The sequence below is a fragment of the Dermacentor andersoni genome, chromosome 6, assembly GCF_023375885.2.
Source record: "Dermacentor andersoni chromosome 6, qqDerAnde1_hic_scaffold, whole genome shotgun sequence".
Lineage (NCBI taxonomy): Eukaryota > Metazoa > Arthropoda > Arachnida > Ixodida > Ixodidae > Dermacentor > Dermacentor andersoni.
The window spans coordinates 183,083,609-183,105,753 of NC_092819.1; the positions used below are offsets into that span (position 1 = coordinate 183,083,609).

At 47.9% G+C, this 22,145-nt stretch overlaps 1 protein-coding gene, 1 long non-coding RNA gene and 1 pseudogene across 2 annotated transcripts; 1 reads left to right on the plus strand and 2 right to left on the minus strand.

Annotated features, from left to right (window-relative positions):
* Positions 1-254: 254 nt before the first annotated feature.
* LOC126523938 (uncharacterized) lies at positions 255-3,581 on the plus strand. Its single transcript, XM_072289033.1, has 4 exons — positions 255-287; positions 1,787-1,919; positions 3,008-3,223; positions 3,550-3,581. Exons 1-4 carry the CDS (start codon positions 255-257, stop codon positions 3,579-3,581), a joined length of 414 nt encoding a protein of 137 aa, XP_072145134.1.
* A 23-nt stretch (positions 3,582-3,604) lies between these two features.
* LOC126523939 (putative nuclease HARBI1) lies at positions 3,605-6,552 on the minus strand (annotated as a pseudogene).
* Positions 6,553-18,062: 11,510 nt separating this feature from the next.
* Positions 18,063-20,495, minus strand: LOC129382799 (uncharacterized). Its single transcript, XR_008610834.2, has 3 exons — positions 20,133-20,495; positions 19,164-19,336; positions 18,063-18,728 (listed from the first exon to the last, which is right to left on the minus strand). It is a non-coding gene; the product is annotated as an uncharacterized lncRNA (long non-coding RNA).
* Between the last annotated feature and the right edge of the window lie 1,650 nt (positions 20,496-22,145).

The following is a 22,145-nucleotide window of genomic DNA, read 5'->3' on the forward strand; positions in this document are numbered from 1 at the left end:
GATGGTTACGTCAATTGCACCCCCTGCTGTTAATAATACTGCTTTGGTGCCTCTCACAGATCTGAAAACTTACATACGAAAAAAACTGCGATACCACTGGCAACGCATGTGGGACGCAGAAATAAATAATAAACTGCACATTATAAAGCCATAGTTAGGCTTTTGGCCCTCCCGAACAAAATCTTGGCGAACAGATGTCCTATTCTGTCGCCTCAGAATAGGACACACATTTGGAACCCATCATTTTCTACTTAATGGAAGTGAACCTCTTACCTGTGGTAGATGCAGTGAGAGGCTGACCGACCTCCATGTCCTCTTGGAGTGTCGGAAAACCGAACCTGAAAGAAAAACATTTTCCGCTTGCATATTGTTATTACATCCCTCTACACCCGGCTATGTTTCTTGGTAAGGAACCGCTCTTTAACTCCAAGGCAGTCCTCGATTTGTTAAAGGATGTAGTTCTACACGTTATAAGCCCATTAAATTCGTAGAGCATTATCGCTCCAGAGGATGCTGCTGCGATAATTCTTTTCAATAGCACATGCCTCCAGGCCCTTGTGTTTCAAGGGCTCTAAGGAGGCAGTAGTGCTCTAGCATATCTTATATAACCTGATATATTTTTAGAAATCATATCATTCTTTTTAAATGCGTGTTAATGTTCATAGTACACGTCATAAGTCATCGCCATAAACTTATTATACAGATTTTACGCACTTTAGCGCAACCATTTTTAAGGCCCCTCTACAGCCACGGCACACCAACTTCATCGAACTCATGATTACACTGCGAAGTCATTACCACGGACATGGCGCTCTTTGGCCATACTTGGCCCTGCGCCATAAAATATCAAATATTCATTCATTCATTCGAGTTCAAGTGGGAAACGCCGCAGGCCGACGCATTTCAAGAACTCAAACGACGCATGCAGTCGCCGCCCGTACTTGCGCACTTCGACGAGGACGCCGATACCGAAATCCACACTGACGCCAGTAGACTAGGCCTCGGTGCCGTCCTAGTCCAGAGAAAAGATGGACATGAACACGTGGTAGCTTGCGCTAGCCGGTTGTTGTCAAAAGCGGAAGGCAATTATTCTACAACCGAAAAGGAATGCCTCGCCATCGTTTGGGCTACAGCGAAATTTCGCCCTTACCTATATGGCAGGCCATTCAAAGTCGTCAGCGACCATCACGCCTTGTGTTGGCTAGCGAACTTAAAGGATCCTTCAGGACGGCTGGCGCGGTGGAGCCTAACCCCCGTATTCAGAAATGCGCCTTAACTTGAAGCTGCACCTTGACTTGAACAAGTCCTGCTCAAGACTACACCCGACTTAAACAAGCTGAAGGCAGCGATCACGTTTCATAAACGTTCTCGCTGCCTTCCTTCGTCAAGTCGAGCCCAAGCTACGCCGCGGTGTGTCTGGGAGCGAGGTTACCAGATTGAATGACAGTAATAATATCTCATATATCTGTAGAACCGACGATTTCCTGAAAGGTTAAGCTAGGTGCCCGTTTGCAGACAGGCATTGGCAGAAAAAAGAAATAAATAAAAGAAAACCGCACGAAAACAGCCATAACCATCCAAGTCGATCCACTGCCGCTCGACGGCCACTTTTAAAGTGGTTACGGAGGAGACGACAGCACCGTGTGGCTCGAGAAAACCGGCACCGTGCTTCACATCCGAGAAGAAGTCGCTTCTTTTGAGCTTAGTTAACAATCATAAAAAAGTTCTAGAATGTAAAAAGAAGGACGTGGCATCACTGAGCGCGAAAACTGCGGCGTGAAAGAAGCTCGCTGTGGAGTACAACGCACAGCATGGTGTCACGCCTCGCGACCCCAAGCAGCTGAAGAAATGTTGGGGAAACATGAAGCAGAAATGCAAAAAGGAGAATTCAGAAGAAAAAAGAAAAATTCACAAGACGGGTAAGCGATCTTGTATTGATGATGGAACGTAGAAGACCAGCACCATTGTGTAGGCCATTGGAATTGTGTTGTCAAACTGCGTGTGTGTGTCTGTGGTGGCGACATTATATTGGCTTCGGTGATTGCATGTTTGCCGAGACTCGCGTCATTGACTGCGAAAACAACGACACACCGCTACGTATAAGTGACACGAACAGTGCATCGTACTGTATGTTCGTGTTATTTATGTCTCCACGTTTCGACGTTGTCACGAAAATTAACATTGCCACTTTTTCGCGCGTTTGTACTGCACTGCTTACACGTGTGCTTCGTGTAGAGTTGAGATTTGCAGCTGGCCGAAATGGTGCACGGTACAAAAGCTTTTTCCTCAAAGCGATGAACGTGATGCGCAAGCACTTCTCGCGTGGTGCATGTGCTGGAACACATGATGGGGGTCACATGGGGCGTAGGGTAACACACGAGCAGACACAGCTTAGGTTTGCTAAACGCAGGCATTAGGCTCGAAGCACTTATGCAACAAGCGAGCTGTTCAAACAGCATATTATGCTCATTCTACTGCTCTGAAAAGTAACGTCTTTTTAATGGTACCCCGACACAATTGTATGCTGGCAAAAACAGCTTAGCAGTATTTTGACACGCTCAGGGTACTTTATTTGAGTATGATCAGATACACCAAAGCTCCAGTTCACAATATTTGGCACTGAATCACATTTTGTAACTCCTGAAATGCCCTATTACTATAACAGCCTGCCTACTTGTTTGTATGTGCATAGAAGTTTGCTGCACCCTTTTTCGGCGAGACTCAGAACAGCCTCAATGAGCATTGTGTATTGCATCCACAATACAGCAGTGACATTTTATGCAATACCACATGGTCTTCTAAACATACGCTGACAGGCAATGCAGGTGACAATAATACATGTACTAGGAAAATATTAACACATTTATACAAAGATTAGAGAACATGAAATGTGGCACAATGTAATACTGTAATATACCTTGCATGCAATACTGGAAAGGATGCGAGTAAAAAAGTGGGTCACAGCAGTTTCAGCAACCTGCTTGAAATCAAATATGTTGAACATTTTTATTCAATGTGCATTGTGTACGGGCCCACTCAAAGCACTTCATAAATGTACTTCATAGAATGTTACAACTGTTGCGCATTTCTTTAGGAGGAGGACCTGCTGCAGCAGGCATGACACCGCTGTCGGCTTTGGTTGGGGCTGTGGCAGGCCACATGGCCACCAGAATACCAAATGAAGAAGACTCTCATGGCGCAATCTACCTCCCCCCAGTTGACAGTGAGCTTGTTATTCGGCTCCTGCAGCCCATAACAGGAGAAGTGGAACCAACATATGACTATTATGGTATAGTACTATTTCATGAAACACATTACAAAGCTTTTGTGGCATGAAACTTGAAGGCAATCTGCTGTGAGGAAAGTGGGAGGAACCACTTCCCAGTTTATCGTGTTTTCTGAGGCTTTGATGCTGTATACATGTCTGTGCAATTGGTACCTTCAGCCTGTTTCTTGTACAGTGCGGAGAAGTTACATATGTCTTTAGAAGGCATTTAGGCTTTTTCAAAACCCTCAGCTGAATATGTCGAAAGCAATTTGTTGTGGCAGTTACATTCAGTGATGCAAAGTGTGCTGCATGATGAGCATAATTTTGAACTAATGATCATTTCACAGGAGCACAGGAGCCCTGGCCATCTACAAAACGACCAATCAATGGGTAATGACTTGAACGCTACAAGTTCACCCATTGTGGATGACACTACAGCTGCGCCAGAGCTTCTTGACTCAAACAAGGAGAATGAGCCAGAACTAGCCAGAGAAGCTACAAGCCAGAGGCCACCCAGAAGCAGGATGGCACTCCTCGAGAAAACTTTGGCTTCTGAAAATGAAGTCAGGATTGCTTTGCTCAGGGAAGAGCACAAGTTGCGAATGCGTCTCATGCAAGAAGAGCACGCAGACAACTTGAAAAAAGGAATGAAGAGCATAAGCTCAAAACAGAAATATTGAATCTTCAAAAGCAAGTTGAGCTCGCAAAATTGAATGCGATAAATAAAAGCTGCATGACCCCCTGAGGCTGCGTGTCGAATCAATAACTCAGTTTTTAACACGCACGGTCTTTTTACATTTCTTCTGTCTGTAGTGCCATACAGACGCCACACGACACATAGAAGAACCCTAAACACATTACCCAACTATTCAGTAGGGGTGTGTGAATATTCGAAACTTTTTTAATATTTCAAAGCATAAACTGCACCCAATTAAACAAAATTGGAGCAAGAGCATGGTAAGGTTTTACCCCTCGGGCATAGTATAGACATAAAACTTGAGAACTCGCGTAGTGGAACAGGCTACGTCGCTTCGGTAGCCATACATTACAGGCTATACAGTGACCATTCGCACACTCTAAAGAGTTCTGCGCATACAAAGAAACTACTGGTCTGCTCCTGATGCTCTGTTTGTGCTTTTAATAAACACTTCATAATGTGCTATGTAATGACAGAACCTTTCTGACTATACTAGGATGTGAGCATTGTTTTATGTAATGCTGCTAATGCCTCTTCATTATTCCAAAACCATTCGATTTGATTCTGCACGATTTCCATTCGATTCAGTTTTAAAATTCACTGTTCACACACCCCTCTTATTCAGAAACACTGAGGTGGATTTCAAACAACAATCTTAAGAGAAACTTCTCTGGATAAGAAGTTGCCGCGCACGCATGCCAGGTAGATTGCCCCCCACACCATTAACAGTTGGCAGGTGCTCTTGGCGAGTATTTGTTCCTGTACGTCTGCATCGGCTGGTGGGAACATGGAGACCGAGTGGCTCGGGTTCTCTTCGTAGGAGGGCCACGTTGTGCAGGGCAGCAAGCTGTTATTATGCGAGCTGCATTACGAGGCTTGTGCTGCAGCTTCATGTCCAAACATGGAAAGCGCCTTTTCCACACTCCAAAGGCCCTTTCTATGGAGTTGCGGGTCTTGATGTGCGCCTTGTTGTACCTGATAGAATGACAATGCAATGCAATTAGTTTTCGAATACACACTGTACATTATATTGTTCCAAAACTTTTATTCTGTGTAGTTAGCACAGATCTACATTGAATGGTTACAAATACATTCCATTTCCTGCAAACGATGTAGCACCTAGATTTTGCATTCGTTCTGCCCAGCCATATTTAATTACCCACCATTATATTGAACGGAACTGTAACAATCTCGCGCTATATAGGCGACGCCATCTGTGTGCTCTTGGTGCAGCAACAAATAACAGAGGAACATGTTGCTTATGCATTACAGCTACTCACTGTAATACACCTCAGGTGTATTGCATAGCTTTACAAAAACATAGTATGTTATTATGGAGAGAGGTGTTACCTATCATATACACCCCTGAAAGGATTAGGCATTACTTGCCTGCCTTCTGGTGAGTTGACTGGACCTGGCTCAGCAAGGGGGGTCATCAAGAAAGGAGAGCAGGCATAGCCCATGTCCCCAAGCAGCAGACCAGGCACACGGTGCTGTTCGTACATAACTCGTGCTCTAGAATTGTCGAATATGCGACTGTCATGGGCAGACCCCGGCCAGCTCGCTACAGCGTTGAGGAATTGCAGCATTGGTCTGGCAACTGCCTGCAAAAAAAACTAGAGTATGAGTACAGGAACGGCATGTTGTCGTTGCAACAACTGTAAGTACATTTTACCTCCCAGCAAGACGGAGGATAATAATCTGAAAACAACTGAAGGCTATCTCGCAGAAATTTTCAACTAACTAAAAATTTCATGTGGCCCATAATTCACCGCCGTTTTTGCCACGGCACATGTATATACGGAATTTGTTGCACAGCTTGTAGTGGTCACGATGGACAGAAGTGTGATAGCCCATTTCGTACGTTGCGAAATAAAAATATGTGCACGCGCACATCATATCAGTTGCTTCGTGATCAGCAAGCGAAGCTCGTCCTTGCCGCAGCGCTACAGTTGAGACCACACATGCGACTAAAAAGCGGCACTCGTACCGTCTCTCCGTCAAATATAGCGTGTGAATGAATATGACGCGCGTAACATAGTTACTTAAAACAGCATGCGAGAATTGTAATATGACTTTTACCGCTGCTTCTACGTTTCTGCAAAACTAATCGCTTACGTACGATCCCTACACATGGTGAGAAAGGGCTTACCTGAATGCTAATAGAAAACACTCCTTTGCGGTTGCGGTAAACTTCTGCGTCATCGCTTCCGGGACTCTTTATGCGTACATGTGTGCCGTCGATGCAGCCCGTCACCCCGGGAAAGTGGGCGATCTCGTAGAAATCTCGCATCACACCTGACAGCTGTGAGGCATCCGGGAAGCGGACGACTGCTCGGAACAGGTGCCTTGCAAGAAGGCGCGTCGCTCGTTTCACCGTGCGGCACACCGTGGGCTGGGACACATTGACCAAGTCTTCGCTCACAATTTGAAAGGTTCCGGCGCCGTAAAATCTCAGTGCATCGCGCATCCATAGCCGTGGCACAGTTTGCATGTAAAATGCATCACCGAAGAAGACATCACATGCTCTACACGCAAAGTCGTACGCGCTGATTCTTCTGGCAACGTCGCTCCTATAAGCCGCCATGGCTCCTCAACCTGTCAAGCCCACTTCAAGGTAGCGCTGGCCCTGTCTTGAAGTTTTCGCGTACTTGGTCAAGTGAAGTCCGCCGCGAGAAGGCGCTTCAAGTCAAGGGAGGTTTATGATGCGCGTTGGCGCCGACTTGAGGCGGCCGCAAGTGAAGTTCGAGTCAAGGCGCATTTCTGAATACGGGGGTAAGACTTCAAGAATTTCATATCACTGTAACCTATAGGAGGAGGAGGAGGAAGTAAACTTTATTGCTCTAGAAAGAGTAATTCAGCGGTCGGGCCGGATGTCTTCATTTTCTGTTGGTTGATGACGATCTCCGGCCTGCATGATTGGCGCCCCTATTCCAGGGCACCACTGAGCGTGGCTGCTCGTCGGGCATGAACCACCAGCCTCCGTTGGAGGCCAGGGTTGGCGCTGGAGAGCACGCGCTCCCACTGCTCTGCACTCGGATTTTCTATTTTGTGGAATGCCTTATTGGTATTGCACTCCCATGTGATGTGATAAAGTGTGGGTATTGTGCCACACCATGGGCATGTGTCCCTGTATTGACTTCGGAACATTTTGCATAGTATATGTAAACTTGGGAAAGTTCCTGTCTGCAGCTTTCGCCAGAAAATTGCCTGTTGTTGAGTGAGTGTATTGTGAAGCGGGGGATATCTGATCCTCGTCCCTCTATGGTAATTTAGTATGTCAGAGTACGTTGAGATCACTGTCATGAAGTCCTCGGGATCTCTGTTTAGGTCCGCTCGGTTTGTATGCTCGCGAGCGATCCTATCGACCCTTTGGTTGCCCTCAATCTCAGTGTGGCCCGGTACCCAAAAGATGGTGTGTCTAATGCGTTTATTCTGTTGGCCAGAGCGGAGGAAGATTTGGAGGGATTTTTGACCGATTCTGCCATTAATGCAGTTTTGGCATGCTTCCTTGGAGTCTGTCAGAATTATAAGGGATCTATTTGTGCGGTAGCCCTCCACAGCTGCTCGAGCAACACCCATTTCCTCCCCGTCGGTTACCGTACAATCCCGTGCCGACGCGCAAGCGATTTCCTTATAATCCGAGTCTATTACTGCCGCGACGGCTCTTTGTTCTGTTTCCCTTCGTTCTCAACGCTATACCGCGGCGTCCGTGTATGGGGCTCTTGCATTGCCCAGGGGGCGCTGCGAAAAAGGTGCTAAAACGCGCCCTCTGTCCTGAAATGGGTCGTACCAAGCTCGGTCGTCTGCTTCGGAAAGCACGTTTACAATACGGACCCGCCACTTTCGGTTGTGTTGTATCACGGCCTGCAGCTAATATCGGGCGCCGAAGATTTTTGCAGGAGTGGCACGCTGCGTAAAGGCAAGAAATTATGGAGTGCCGAATACGTGTATGCCGTTCAAGAATTAAGCGGCGAAGTTTTAGCGCGGTGTCAATCGCAAGTGAAGCGAGTCGCGTACGAAGTGGAACTTCAGGTAAGGTTTGCATGCTGCTAGATTCAGGCGCACAAACGCGAGGAAATGCTTGCTATAAATTAATCCACAGCAGCGATAAGCAGACATCATGTGTACGGAACTGCTCGAGCACACGACGGTACGCGCCGCGACGGCAGCGGTCTTTCAGCATGCCGCGATGTACGAACTGCTCGAGCGCACGATCGTACGCGCCGCGACTGCAGCGGTCTTTCGACAACGGCGGGTCTGCTGCCATCTTTGTTGACTGCATGCCGCTAAACAAGTAGTTATGCCTGCGTTGTAGTAGCGGCCATCTGTCTCTTTTAGTAACTGGTAATAACTGATGCAATGCATATGAGCTCGCAGCGAATCGCGCTGCAGCGCGAGCTCGTGCGCTGCTCGCTTGATGTAGCTTTTAATGACAACGCTAGAAAATCGATCGGCTGTAGTCAATACTATCTTGCTGCGCTGCCTCAACATACTGGCTTGAGGTCAAGTATGAGCACATTTAACTCTCTAACCTGTGCTGCTCGTAGTGGGGTAGTGAATTGTCACCGAATCAGCCCGGCCATTTGTGGTCATTTGCACACACCTGGGCACTTCACCACTTCGCACCGATCGAATTGTTAATTGTCGCTGTGGCCGGGTTTCGAATCGTGAATCACCAGCCATGCCTGCTGCTATGTCGGTCTGCTGTCGGGACTGTAGGCGCAAAAGACTGAATTTTAGAACGCAGATCCATAATCAAGCAAGCTTCAAGACAGGTGAAGCAGCCAGCATGGCGCGAAGTTTCGCTTACCCAGCTCGACGAACTGCAGTTATACAGCGTGCCCGACGCTCCGCTTCGTGAGGCCTTGAAGGGAAACGATAGAATCGGATGTTGGGATTCAGGCCTTCTTGTTCATGGCAGCCCACGACGCAGCACTATCGACGGTGACGCTTTTTCGATGCTGAGCTAGGACCCTCATGATCGGCGTCGCCGATTCCTTCTGCTTCCAGCATTACGTCCCACGGCACACGGAGAGTCCGTTTTCGTTAAACTATAGGCTGCGACCAGCTCGCAGCGTGGTCGACGTGGTCTGTGAGAAGTGACGAGCCTTTTCGCACTCGCAACAGGGCAGAAAAAAAGTGCGAATCGACGCAAAACTCGGCCTAGAAACTTGCTTTGCCACAGCCAGGGCTCAATACGACCCAAGCTGGTACGACCCAGATGTTGTTTCCCGCGCCGCCACCAGGCGCCACTACTATACCTCAAACTCCAGCGCAAGACGCCCATACCGTGTTCGCCTTGGTTGCTAGGTATTTTTCTACATATTTTGCCCTAGCGTTCCACCTGGCTGTGTGTAAAATCGGGTCCATGTTTCTTGGCAGAGACCCTACCTTGATGGTACTGCGATACTCATCGGGTAGGTTTGCCGTTCTTTGTTCTTCCCTTTCAATTTCTTTGTGCCCCAGTTTTTTACGAGCTTTCTGCCCGTGGTAGGCTGCTGGAGTCTGAGTAGCTGCGACCCTAATTGTGCTTCTTTGATCTCCTCGAACGTGTCGTGGAGTCCGAGGGCCAGCAGCTTCTCTGTCGAGGTGTTGGCTGGCAGGTGAAGCGCTGTTTTGAATGCTTTCCTTATGATGGCGTCGGCCTGGTCCCGTTCGCCTTTGTTTGTGTTGTAATATGGGAGGGCGTACGTAATCCGGCTGATTATGAGGCTCTTAACCAACTTGACTGTATCTTCCTCCTTCATGCCGCTTCTTTTTTGCGAGACGCGGGTGATCATACGTGCCACCTGTGCCGTCGCTTGCTTGAGTAGGTTTATGGTGTGTGTGCAGCGTTGATTGCTCTGCACCCACATTACCAGAATCCTAACGGCTTCTTTTTCTGGTATCTTTTGTCCTTGTAGGGTGGCGCTGATTTGTTCTTCCGAGCGTTTTCCTCTTCTGACTCGCAGGAGCTCTGACTTCTCAGGCGAGCAGGCGAGGCCTCTTTCCCTAACACATTCTTCCACGCATGTTGCTGCGGCTTGTAGTCGTTCTTCTTTTTGGCTGAGCGAGCCTTGGTTAGTCCAGACGGTGACATCGTCGGCATAAATTGCGTGATGTATGCAGTCGATCTCTTCCAGCTTCCGGGCTATCCCAATCATTGCAATGTTGAAAAGGATCGGTGAGATCACGGATCCCTGCGGGGTTCCTTTGTTAGGCGTGTGGAACTTGTCTGTCCGCAGGTCTCCCAACCCCACCGTGGCTGTTCTGTTTGATAGGAACGCTGTCACGTAGCCGTGGCTTCTTCGTCCGCTGTTGAGATCGCCCAGTCCCTTGAGGATGGCCGCGTGGCTGACGTTGTCGAATGCTCCTTTGACATCGAGTGTCATTATTATGTTTTCTCCGTTGTAGGGGATGTAGAACCCCCTCTTTAATTTGTAGTAGGACGTCTTGGGTTGATAATTTGGTGCGAAAGCCGAACATACTGTGGGGATACGGATCTTCATCTTCCATGTATTGTTGTAGCCTCCTTGTCACGATTCGCTCGTACAACTTGCCTAGGCACGAAGTGAGTGATATCGGCCGTAGGTTTTCTACTAGTAGCTTTTTTCCTGGCTTGGGGATCATAACTACTTCCGCATGTTTCCATTCCTCCGGCAGTGTCCCCGCTTCCCAATGTGTGTTGAGGAAGTTCGTCAGCTGTGTGACCGCCTCATCACTTAGGTTGCGGATTAGTGCGTTCCTAATCTTGTCCGAACCTGCTGCTGTGTTCCGAGTCGATGCCTTAACTGCTGCGAAAACGTCCTCCCTAGTGATGGGTCTGTCTAGGTCGGGGTTTTCTTCGTCTCGGTATCTCTCCGTGTACGCTTCGGGTTTATCTTGCCCGTAGCACTTTACATGGACTTTTTCCAGTAGCTCTTCTTCTGTCCCTTCAAATTGGTGTACTAGTCTTTGGATGGCCTTGCTACTTTCTGACTTAGTCTTGGTTGGGCCCATTAGAGCCTTGAGGATACGCCAGGTCTTTGCGGTGCTGAGGGTTCTATTCAGCGAGTCGCTAAACTTTTCCAACTTTGTCGTGTGAGTTGGGCTGCGTATTCCTCTGCCTCCTTGGTAACCTCTGCTATCTTCTTCTTTAGCTTATTTAGTCGTTGTTTCTTCCACCTTTTTGTTAGTCCACGCCTTGCCGCCCATAGCCTGAGGAGTCGCGAGTCCACCTCCGGTGTTTGCTCTGACCTTTCGACCTCCTGGGTGTATTGTTGTTGTATTTCCTTAAGTTGTTTGCACCATTCCTTTATGGAGGTTATCGCCCCCTCCATGTGCTTGCATTCTTTGCGAAAAGCGTTCCAGTCCGTTATTTTGGCTGTTCCTATCTTGCGCTTGATGTTCTCTGCTGACGCTTGCGTTCTTATAATGTAATGGTCGCTACCCAGGTTCTCCAGCAGGTTCTCCAGCAGGTTCTCCCACGTGGCTTGCCTAGCTCCCCTGACGTATGTCAGGTCTCGGCATGTGTCGGGACTAACGCTGTTGCCTAGGCGCGTTGGTTGGTTTGCGTCCGTTAAGAGGGTGTAGCTTGTGATTTCTGCTGCGTCGCTAACTTGCGTTCCCTTCTTAGTGTCTTTTTGATATCCCCAGCTCTGCCCCCTGGCATTAAAGTCGCCCATTATAAGCAGGGTGTTCGATTTCGCTAGCTTGCTGGCTCCTATGAAAAGTTTCTGAATATCCTCGTCATTTTGTCTCGGTGGACTGTATAAGTTTATGATAAAAGTGCTTTTTTGTTTTCCCGTTTTCTTTGGTATTATCTCTGTCACGATGTGTGCTATCCGCGTGTCCGGAATTTCATCGTGTGCTATGGCGACTAGTTTTACTAATTAAGGTGGCCGTGCGATCTTTTTCTTGGCACGTGTATCCCTTGAGTGTCGGCACGGTGTTTGTCTCCTGCAGCGCGATTATGTCAGGAGGACTTAACTGTGAATTTATGAATTGCTGTAGCGGGCCTTGCTTTTTGCGGTAGCCTCTGCAGTTCCAATGCCATATATTTAATGTATTGTGTCTAGCCATGTTGGTTTATCGTTGGTTGTTGTTATACTTTGGTTTTCGGTGCCGAATGTATTTTTTGTGATAGAGTCTATCTCTAGCCTCATTTGTTATCTTTTGCGTATTTTGATTTTTTATGTAGTTGCGAAAACTTTGATCTTGCATTGCGATCTTTTGTGGCATCAAATTCATTTGCTCCTGCATTTTTCGCATAAAGGATTGCATTTGCATTTCTACAGCTCCCTTTTCCGGCTGCTGTGGCTGTTCCTCCATAGCTGGAGGTGGAGTCTGCTGTCGTGGCAGGCTACCCACCCTTTGCTCTCGCAGTTTCCTGATCAGTTCTTTGGTTCTCTCCTCTAGTTATTAGGTTTTCTTCCTACTCTGCTCTATTTCTCGCCTTAGAGCCTTGTTTTCTTCCCTTAGTTGTTTAAGTTCGTTGTCGTTATTGTGATTATCCGAGTGCGGAAACAGTGATTTGGGAGGGCCTGCCCCCCAGCTTACCTTAACTCCGTCCTTCTTTTGTTGTTGTGGTTTTGGCTGCTGTTTCCACTGCCCTTTGGCTGCGGGTGATGGCCCCAGCGGTGGGAAGGAGCTGTCCCTGGACTGGCTCTGGTCCCGGCTCCGCGTTCGGCTGCAGCCCCGGCACCGCGAGCGGCTCTGCTTTCCTTCCGAGCTCAGCCACCTGGGACGGCGCCTACGGCTCCGGCTCCGCCCTCGGCTTTTCTGCGGGGCTCGTCCTCGCAGCTCGTCGATGTTCTTGAGGCGCATCCGGCAGTCCCGGGTACCGGCGGTGCGTTCGCCTCCACATACCAGGCACTTGGTTGGCACTGATGGCCTTCAACTGGGTTGTTTGCTCCGCACTGCCTGCAGGTTCTCACTCCCGGCGTGTCCTTGCGGTGTCCTTGCGTGCCGCGTACGTAACAAAACTGTCTGGTTGGTCTGTAGGGGTATGTCTTGTATTCTACTGCGCTGAAGAGGACCCACTTGGGAATGATGGGAATCTCAGGCGCGCTACAGAGAGCGACGTCATTTTGAAGACGAGAGGATCCCAAGTCACGGAGAACAATAACAATATGACGCCGGCAGCCACAGCTGGCAGCGGCATCACGCAAGACGGCGCGACGGGAGCGCCGCCGCAGCAACAACAACAAAAGGTGGGAGTGCCGCGGCAGCCGAGGCAAAGGCTGCCACCGCTACCGACGGACGACGCGAAGATCATCATCCGGCCCAGAGGGGGGCTGAAAATCAAGGACATGAAACCATGTCAAGCAACGCAAGCCATCATAGAGGCCTGCGGGATGAAATTCAAGGAAGAAGACTTTCTGGTCAGGCTCCGACCAGGGTCCAACATCGTCATCGCAAGTGCTTCCAAGGAAGAAGTTGCGGACGTCATCAGGAAGATCAAGTACCTCCCATACAGCGGCATTAATTACGAAGTAAAAGCTTACGTGGCCATGCCTGGGGACGTAAAGCGGGCGGTAATCCACGGGCTACCGATACGACTACCATCTGAAATACTGGAATACAAGCTGCGACTACGTACTCAAGTGGTGGAGATCCTGGCGGCAAGGACGCTGGGCAAGCCGGAGACGGCGCTGTAACCTATAAGTTCGGACGAAAACACTCTGATGCCGATTGCATATCACGCGCCCCCATCGTCTCGCCACCGCGAGATGATGACGACGCCTTCCTTGGTATTTTAAGCGCGAGAGACTTCGCTGAACAGCAGCGAGCAGACGCGGAGTTTAAAAAAACTCGTCGAGTATTTGGAAGGGAACACCGACGTTGTCCCTAGGGCATTTAAGCGAGGATTGTCTTTGTTCTCGCTTAAAAACAACCCACTCGTAAAGAACTTCTCACCAGTGCGCGCGAACTACCTTCTTGTTGTACCGTCAGGACTGCGTCCAGAAGTATTGACAATCCAACCACTGGACACCTCGAATTTTCCCGGACACTATCGAGGATACAGGAAAGGTATTGGCCGCACTTGTCTGCCGACGTCGCCCATTACGTCAGAACATGCCGAGACTGTCAGCGACGCAAGACACCACCGACAAGGCCAGCGGAATTACTACAGTCAATCGAGCCTCCTTGCGGACCATTCCAGCAGATCGGGATGGATTTGTTGGGACCCTTACCGACGTCAACAACCGGAAATAAGTGGATCGTCGTGGCGACGGACTACCTCACCCGCTTCGCTGAAACTAAAGCACTGCCAAAAGGTAGCGCAGCCGAAGTGGCGAAATTCTTTGTTGAAAGCATCCTGCTGCGACATGGCGCCCCAGAATTCCTCACCACCGACAGAGGAACGGCCTTTATAGCGGAGCTCACCCAAGCCATTCTGCAGTACAGTCAGACAAGGCACAGGAGGACAACTGCCTACCACCCACAGACGAATGGTCTTACGGAGTGCCTGAATAAGATCCTCGCTGACATGCTAGCAATGTATGTCGACGTCGAACACAAGACCTAGGATGCCGTCCTGCCTTACGTAACTTTCGCTTACAACATGGCGGTGCAAGAAACAACACAGATCATGCCGTTTAAGCTGGTTTATGGCAGGAACCCGACGACGACGCTCGACGCCATGCTGCCGCACGTCACTGACGAGGAGAATCTTGACGTCGCTACCTATCTCCAGAGCGCCGAAGAAGCCCGACAGCTCTCCAGCCTACGGATCAAGAATCAGCAGCATACCGACAGCCGACACCACAACCTCCGACGACGCTTCGTCGAGTACCAGCCCGGTGACCGTGTTTGGGTATGGACCCCGATACGCCGACGAGAACTGAGTGAAACACTATTGCGACGCTATTTCGGACCCTACAAGGTCATCCGACGTATTGGCGCGCTAGACTATGAGGTCGTGCAAGACGGCATTTCGCGTTCACAGCGGCGCCGCGCACGATCTGAAGTGGTCCACTTGGTGCGTCTTAAACCCTTTTACGAACGCTGACAAACTTCGTTATTTTGTTGTTTTCTTTGCTACGAGTGCTTTTCTTTATTACTTTCGTTTGTTCGCAGCATCGGGTCGATGCTTTAAGAGGGGGGTATTGACACGTGTACTTGTCTTTATCGTGCGACACGTTTCACCGCCTAACAAATGTTATCGCACAGCGCAGGACGCGGTTGCATATGTCGGAAGTTTCTGGAATGTTATGAACGCTTCTATCCGCTGTCTGTTGCCGCCGAACCTTGTGTAATCTGATTGCATGCATGCGCGATGCGAATGGCGTAGAACTTTGTGGAAGGCATGCGGGTGCCAGCGATTACTCTGGAACATTCGACGACTGATCTATAAAAGCCGACGCCCTTCACCCGCTGATCAGATTTTGACGACCGCCGATCGTGTTCGCCGCTACTGTTGTTCTTGGTGTGTAACCGGTTTTCAGGGCACAAGTTCGCCCGATAAAATGCTCGTTTCGTTAATAGGGGTTTTGCTGCCTTCTTAACCGTCACTACCACGTGACAATATAATATGTAAGTGAACGAGGGGCAGAAAGAACCAGATACACAGACAGCGCTCTCTTTGCGTCTCCTTCTTTCTACGTCCTTGCTCAGTCGCGCTTACACATTCTATCATGACATCAAAGCAACTAGCCCGCCAACGTGTTTTAGCTAACTTAACCGGCACGGTGTCACGCGCGCACAGGTAAATATGAACACATGTCGCTCGATGAGCGCTGAAACTCGCTGTCAAAATTCTGGAGTGAGGAATCGCGGCACCAGCAAGCGAATTGACCTTCATGCATATTTTGCTTCAACACGAGCGAAACGTCGAAAGCACAACGCATACGAAGCTACCGGCACTACGCGGACTCTGAAAACATCTTGAAAGCTTTGAAGATGAGACCCGTGCGGTCGCGCACATTGGCAAGACACACGAGTTGTGTCAACGCGTCCCTACGGCGTCCTCCAAAGGCGTTTGCTACGGCGTCCGCAATTCGCGTGGCCAACGCCATAGTAGACGCCGCGGTTGTCTCCAATCTGTACGGAGCGGCAGGCGAGGAGGACATTGAAGCAGCCTAGCCATAGAGAAAGAAAAATGACCCCTGTATTCACAAACGCACCTCGACTTGACCCTCCACTCGAAATGATCCTTGAGGGCGGTTTTTCATTTCACAAATCGCCCTCGACTTGAAACGCGCCTTGAGTGAAGGAAAGCTCGAGCGCTTTACTCGAGAATCTCAAGGTCGCCTCGCAGCTACCTTGAATCGCTCCTCGAGTGAAGTTAGTGCGTTAACATGGCTGCCTGGCGATCTGTCGCTCGCCTCGTCAGCATTTTCCGATGGACGCCAGTTGCCTCCGTAGCTTTTCTTGGGTTAACCGTGCTGCGCATTTTCAAGGGCTTCATTTTAGGGACCGGTGCAGTTTTCTGGAGCGCTTCGGCACCGGAATTATTCCACTGCGGCGCCGAGACAGATCGGCCGTCCTGTCAAGAAGACTGCGAGCTCGTGCAGTGACTGTCGTCTTAATCCGTGCATGAGCCAGTTGATGACCTGCATACGGGTATTCTTCGCGCCAGTGCTCCGAAACTACTATCGGCGTCAGTGCATTCACGTGTTTCTCGCGGCTCATCGTAGAAAGCCGCGTCAGTTCAAGCACGGTGCGATACATAACTGCGGCGGACTTCGAACTTGTAAAAGGAAAACAGCTACGAAGATTCCTGTCATCAGTGCGTGTATTGCCTGTTGTGCGTGTATCGCTTGCGCGAGCGCCGGCCGTCGCCCCGTCGGCGCTGTTTGTACTCGGGCAGATCGTTACTGTCTACGCTAATCCAAGGACGGCTAAGCACGCCGCAGCAAAGCGAGCATCTCTGTAAACGAGCAGGTGCGTCCACTTTAATTTTTGCAATTTTCTTTAATTTGATGCGGCTAGTTGCGCTAAGGAAAATAAGAAATGTACTGTAATTTCGCGCGGACCGTGTGCAGTTGGTGCAATTTAAAGTCATAAGCAATTATTACGTAATCCTTGCTTCAAACCATTCACTTTAATTACCTTGTCTTCCCTATGAAGATCCAAGCTCAACGAGGAAGTCACCAACCATGCAATGGCATTCAGAATTATACCTGCACGTATACACAGGTTAATGTAACGTTTTGTTCGAATAAAAGAGACAGAATAATAATACAACAAAGTAGAGTTCTTGTGCATCACATTATTTTTTATTCCGATAAATAAAGGTGTAGCAGTGTAGTGACAGCTTCTATACAGACAGTGCTAGCAAGTTGTAGCAGATATATCTCGCACACTTTTATTGCGAACATCCCAGCTCTATAGGGTTCATTATGTAAGTGTTAGATCGTTGTTGTCGGGCTTGCTGAGCAAGCGGTAGACTAGCTGAAAAATGTTTCTTTGCTAATAAAAATAAATAAAAACAGTATGAGCTAATTAATGTAAAAAAAATCGCGCTCTAGAACACAAACTTCTTAAACGAATGTATTATTACGAAATGTAAACTATAGAAAACGAATACAGTACCTAAGCTAGTTGTCATGGTCCTTTTTTAACATCGTTGTATGTTTATTACCAACCCCTTCTCTTATGCAGGAACCAGGTTGCCAACACACGCACGAAGAACAACTGCCTTTCCAACTGTGCTGTGTGCTGCGCTTGCATTGGTGTGCAAGTGGAGGAGAGCTCCAGTTAATGTCCTGCTGCACTATAATAGCCGCCGAAATATTCTGCTTAAGACATCTATCACTTTTCTGACATCCTACCTGCTCAAACATCACCACTAAAAGCAGTTTGACTGCATGGATTTGCCTTTATAGACACGTTGTAGCTGAAGTCATTGTATTTTTCATCCAGATGTCCTTTCTTCAGTCATATTTATTAAGTCAGTATGTACCCCTTAATAATTTCTGGTCAATTTTTTTCTAAAACAATAAATAACATTATTCTCGCATTTTGTACTTTGATAGTATGCATTACAGCGTGAACTCTTATCCTCCAAACAGAAGCAGTAATGAAGGAGGAGAAAGGGGGTTGACCGAGGGGCGCGATATTTAATAATCATATCATGAGAAGCCAACAAGCAAAGTCACCAAAGGCAACATAAGGGAAATTACTTGTACTTACTAATTGAATTAAAGACATGATAAATTATAGGCAATGACAGTGGATGAAAAAAAAACTTGGCGCAGGTGGGAAATGATGTAGTTCTAATAGTAGTAGCAGTAGTAGTAGTAGTTAGTTCTAGTAGTAAAATATAAATACACAAGAATGTGGATGGGAAAACGGTGCCGCGGTAGCTCCATTGGTTAGAGCATCGCACGCCTATGGCAAGTTTTCTCAACCACTTTCATTGCCATTAATTTATCATTTCTTTAATTCAATTAGTAGGTACAAGTAATTTCTCCTATGTTGTCTTTGGTGTCTTGGCTTGTTTGTTTCCAAGGATATAAACAGAAGGTGTAGTACTGCTGACAAATATATTCTAGAATAAAACACCATATCTGTTCAAGACAGTAGCCTGTCGGGTGTAGCCACCCGACGGCATGCAGTGGTAAATTCTTGTAGAATAGATGCTGTTTCTACCATGCTTCTAGCTTAAGCTTAAGATAAATTATGACGGCCAGAACAATGCATGAGTTTCTTCCATTGGATGCGGATGACAGGTTGGCTTCAATGGGGCTTGCAGAACTTCAGCAATTGACCGAGATACAAAACCCAGGGTAGCAGCGTGTCTTGTGGGATCCAAAAATAGGCCAAATGGGGATGCAGACTGTCACAATAACAATGCTGAAAAATACAGTATAGAGCACATTAGCACCGTTATTTCAGAAAAGCTGAGATCAACCATCAAAACTATGGCATATTTTTAATCTACACTTGCTCATGCTAAAGTAGCTTCAACATGCCACTAAATACTGAAGTGCTGGCTACAAATGCTACGAAAGTATTGCATCACAAATTGTGGGCAGCAGAAAGCTCCCGTCGCAACTGCAACGCACCACGGGCAACTGATGACTTCGCCCATCATTTTCATGCTATTTAAAACAAAAATTATATGACAGCTGAAGGGGAATAAAAAATTAATTTGATTTCATTATGACATGGCTGTTTCATGTTTGTGGTTCTAAATAACATGGTGTCCATGTCGCCATTTTGTGAATGTGGGGACACGTAACATGAATATTTTTACAATGTTTATGAAAATAAGCACAGACTAATTACCGGGTAGGTTAGTCAAGTACTTCTTGAGCACCTAGCTTCTTTCAGGGAAGCGAGCTGGTGCAATTCCAACAGGCAGGCACCATATCTATCTATGCTTTCAGGTCTGCCAGAAGCCTTACTATGCAGCACAGGCGTTGATTTTTTCATCAGCTGGTCCTTCCAAAGCCCACATCCTGCACCAGAATGCCAAAACATTTACGTAGACAGGGCGCTCGCGCGCTAAGTAAATTCAGTATACCTAAGCAACGGAAATGAAAAGACGTAGCACAACTAAAGATATTTCGACATTGCGTGAACTTGAAAGCACAGTTTATGGAACGTGCATCAGCTGCTACCACATAGCACACTGAAAAAGTTAAGACGAAAAAACAAATGGCGGTGATGAAGTAGGGAACAAGGGAATTTTCGGAAGATTAAAACATTGCCTAGCGTATATGTGAAGTGAAGAAGCACAGGAAATGCAGGCACCAGTGCTGGTTCGTTGACCATATGTGCTACAAGTTGAGCAAGCCGACTGACCACCACGGCTTCTAAAACAAAGTATAAGACTCAAAAGGCGCTTCTTTTTTTCAACCTGCCGGAGCTACGCACTCAACCATATACGCATTCTGCCACATGTATATTATAACTGCTTCTCCTCTACCGAAAGATTTTATACGCGATACTGGAATGATCATTGGATGGAGGCACCGATCCGTACCTTCTACATTTTCGTTTAAAAAAGCGAAACCAGCAACAGATCGTTATGCCGAATCTGCCACAAGTTCCCATTAGCAAAAAGAAATATATATGTTTTGCACAAGCTTATGCTGCCTCGAATTTGTTTCTGGTACTAATTAAAGCCCGCAGCATGAGCAACTGGAGTCATCATGCTTGTGCACATAGGAAACGGCTTATCGACAGCGCAGCGGCAACCTCAAGAAAACCGCACTGACATACTGTGCTTCCATGAAAAAATGGCTCACTCACCCATATTTCCTGTCTTGTTGTTGCCTTCAGCAAACTCACAGCACCACTCGGTCTTGAAGGTAAACAAAGCTGCCCATCGGCCGTTCCATCTGTGGCCTCAGAAGTCATTCAGGCTCGGTCACCATACGCACAAGGACGAAATCACCCATCATAACCGCGATTAACAACCGCAACGTCAGTCACCAATGAAACACTAGTAAACAAAGAGCAGCGGACAAATGCCGGCGCAAGTTATATTGGTTCTCAGCCATGCGCCATGCTCTCAGCTGTTGGGATGCGATTGTTGCCAGACCTCAAACACAGCTCCCGCTTGCTCTATCAGTCGAACGCTCACAGTGGCAGCGTTGCCGAGCCAAAGTTGTGCATTGCGCCGTGTAGTTGTTTGATTAGGAAGACGAATGAACTAAAACACATATTTGTCTTAAATAATGGGACTTTTAATAAGCACATTGAAGAATAGTCTCGATATCAAACGCTTTTCTCGGTCGATACGCTTCACTTGAGTCGAGGGCGCATTTTCAAGGCGTTCCTTGGCGGAGTAAAGGTGAAGCAGTGTTCATGAAACGCAACGGCACCTTGAGTGAAGGAAGCCCCGTCGCCTCGACTTGGCTGAGTCGAGGAGAAGCTTCAAGTGAAGGTGTGTTTAAGAATACGGGGGTAAGTCTTTTTCTTTCTCTATGCCCTAGCAGCCGCCGAAGAACGCCCCTCTTCTCTCGCCTGACCCCCTTGCCTCGGGCCTGACAGGAGAAGGCACGTATCTCGGATGTCGGCCGCATTCCTCGTTCGAGCACGCGAGATTGAACCGCGTTCGCAGGCTCGCACTCATGCGCTTTCACTCATACGGAACCTCACTGCGACGACGACGGCAACGTCGATACTGATGGCAGAAATGCGCCTTGAGTGTCCATATAACTGTTATCGCAATAAAATAGTACAGTACAAAATTCATGTGTTTCACTATAGATATGATATCAGAGCACAGGTTTACTTACAAGTTGAGTTACTCAATTGTCTGGAATAATTAGAATTAATTAGAAATCCCTGTGACGACCAGGAACGAAATTGAAAAGAAATCAGAAAAAGTAGAAGAATAGTACAGTACAAAATTCATGGGATTCTTTATACATATAAGAGCATAAGTTTAGTTTCAAGTTGAGTTCATGAACTGTCTGAAATAGAAATAATTATAAATCACTGATTACCAGGCACCAAAGCACATAATCATACATATTAAACACCCGCCATGTGAGCACGACTTCGGCAATATTCCTGGAAACCCGGAAGTAAACAGCGGAACTAATAACGTCGCTAATGACGTCACAACCAATAAGGTGGTGTGATATTTAAGCGGCTAATTATTGGAAAACACTTGCCTCCGAGTTCGGTTCGTGCTTTGCCTTCGCCTAAAGTTCATGAGAGCGGCTTGTTGGACTAGTTGGCACATGGTTATACTAGGGGAATACCAGCAAACTTGAAAGTAGAAAAAAATTGGCAGTGGCGTAGGTTGGCTATGCCGGAATATACGTAGCGAAAGCTATGGCATACCCTGGTTAGCTTTGGTTATTCTTGATTCCAAGTCCAGGTTAGTCTGGTTGTCTAGCTATGTTGCGGCGTTTAGCCACTCGTTCGGCGCGCTGTTCGTCTGCTTCCTGGGCGATTCGTTTCCTTTCCATCTCGTTCCGATGTTGATTCCAGGACTCCTCCTGCTTATCAGAATTGTGGCCGTTCATACTGCCGCCTCAACTGTGGTGCATGCGAGCTCTGCTTTTCAATCGTCCATGTTATCAGGCATGCAACGCAGCTGGCGAAGCGAGCGGACCCGAGCGCAACGACGAGGAACGCGCTGTGACGTCATACCAAACGGTGGAGGCGGAAAGGCGCGGCCCTGCGCAGCGGCGGACCACCCGTGGTCAGGGCCGGATTAAGAAAAATGGGTCCCTGGGCTAATGCGCATACAGGCCCCCTTTCCCTATACTGACCCCCCTCCCCCCTGTCGCCTGCTGCGCTACTGGA

What these genes read in the sequence shown, in the direction of transcription:
- LOC126523938 (XM_072289033.1), top strand. Translation starts at nt 255, where the DNA reads ATGGAAGTGAACCTCTTACCTGTGGTAGATGCA. An exon ending in TCTTACCTGTGGTAGATGCA is followed by an intron (nt 288 to 1,786) that starts GTGAGAGGCTGA and finishes GCGTGAAAGAAG; the next exon opens with CTCGCTGTGGAGTACAACGC. An exon ending in AAGAAAAATTCACAAGACGG is followed by an intron (nt 1,920 to 3,007) that starts GTAAGCGATCTT and finishes GTTGAACATTTT; the next exon opens with TATTCAATGTGCATTGTGTA.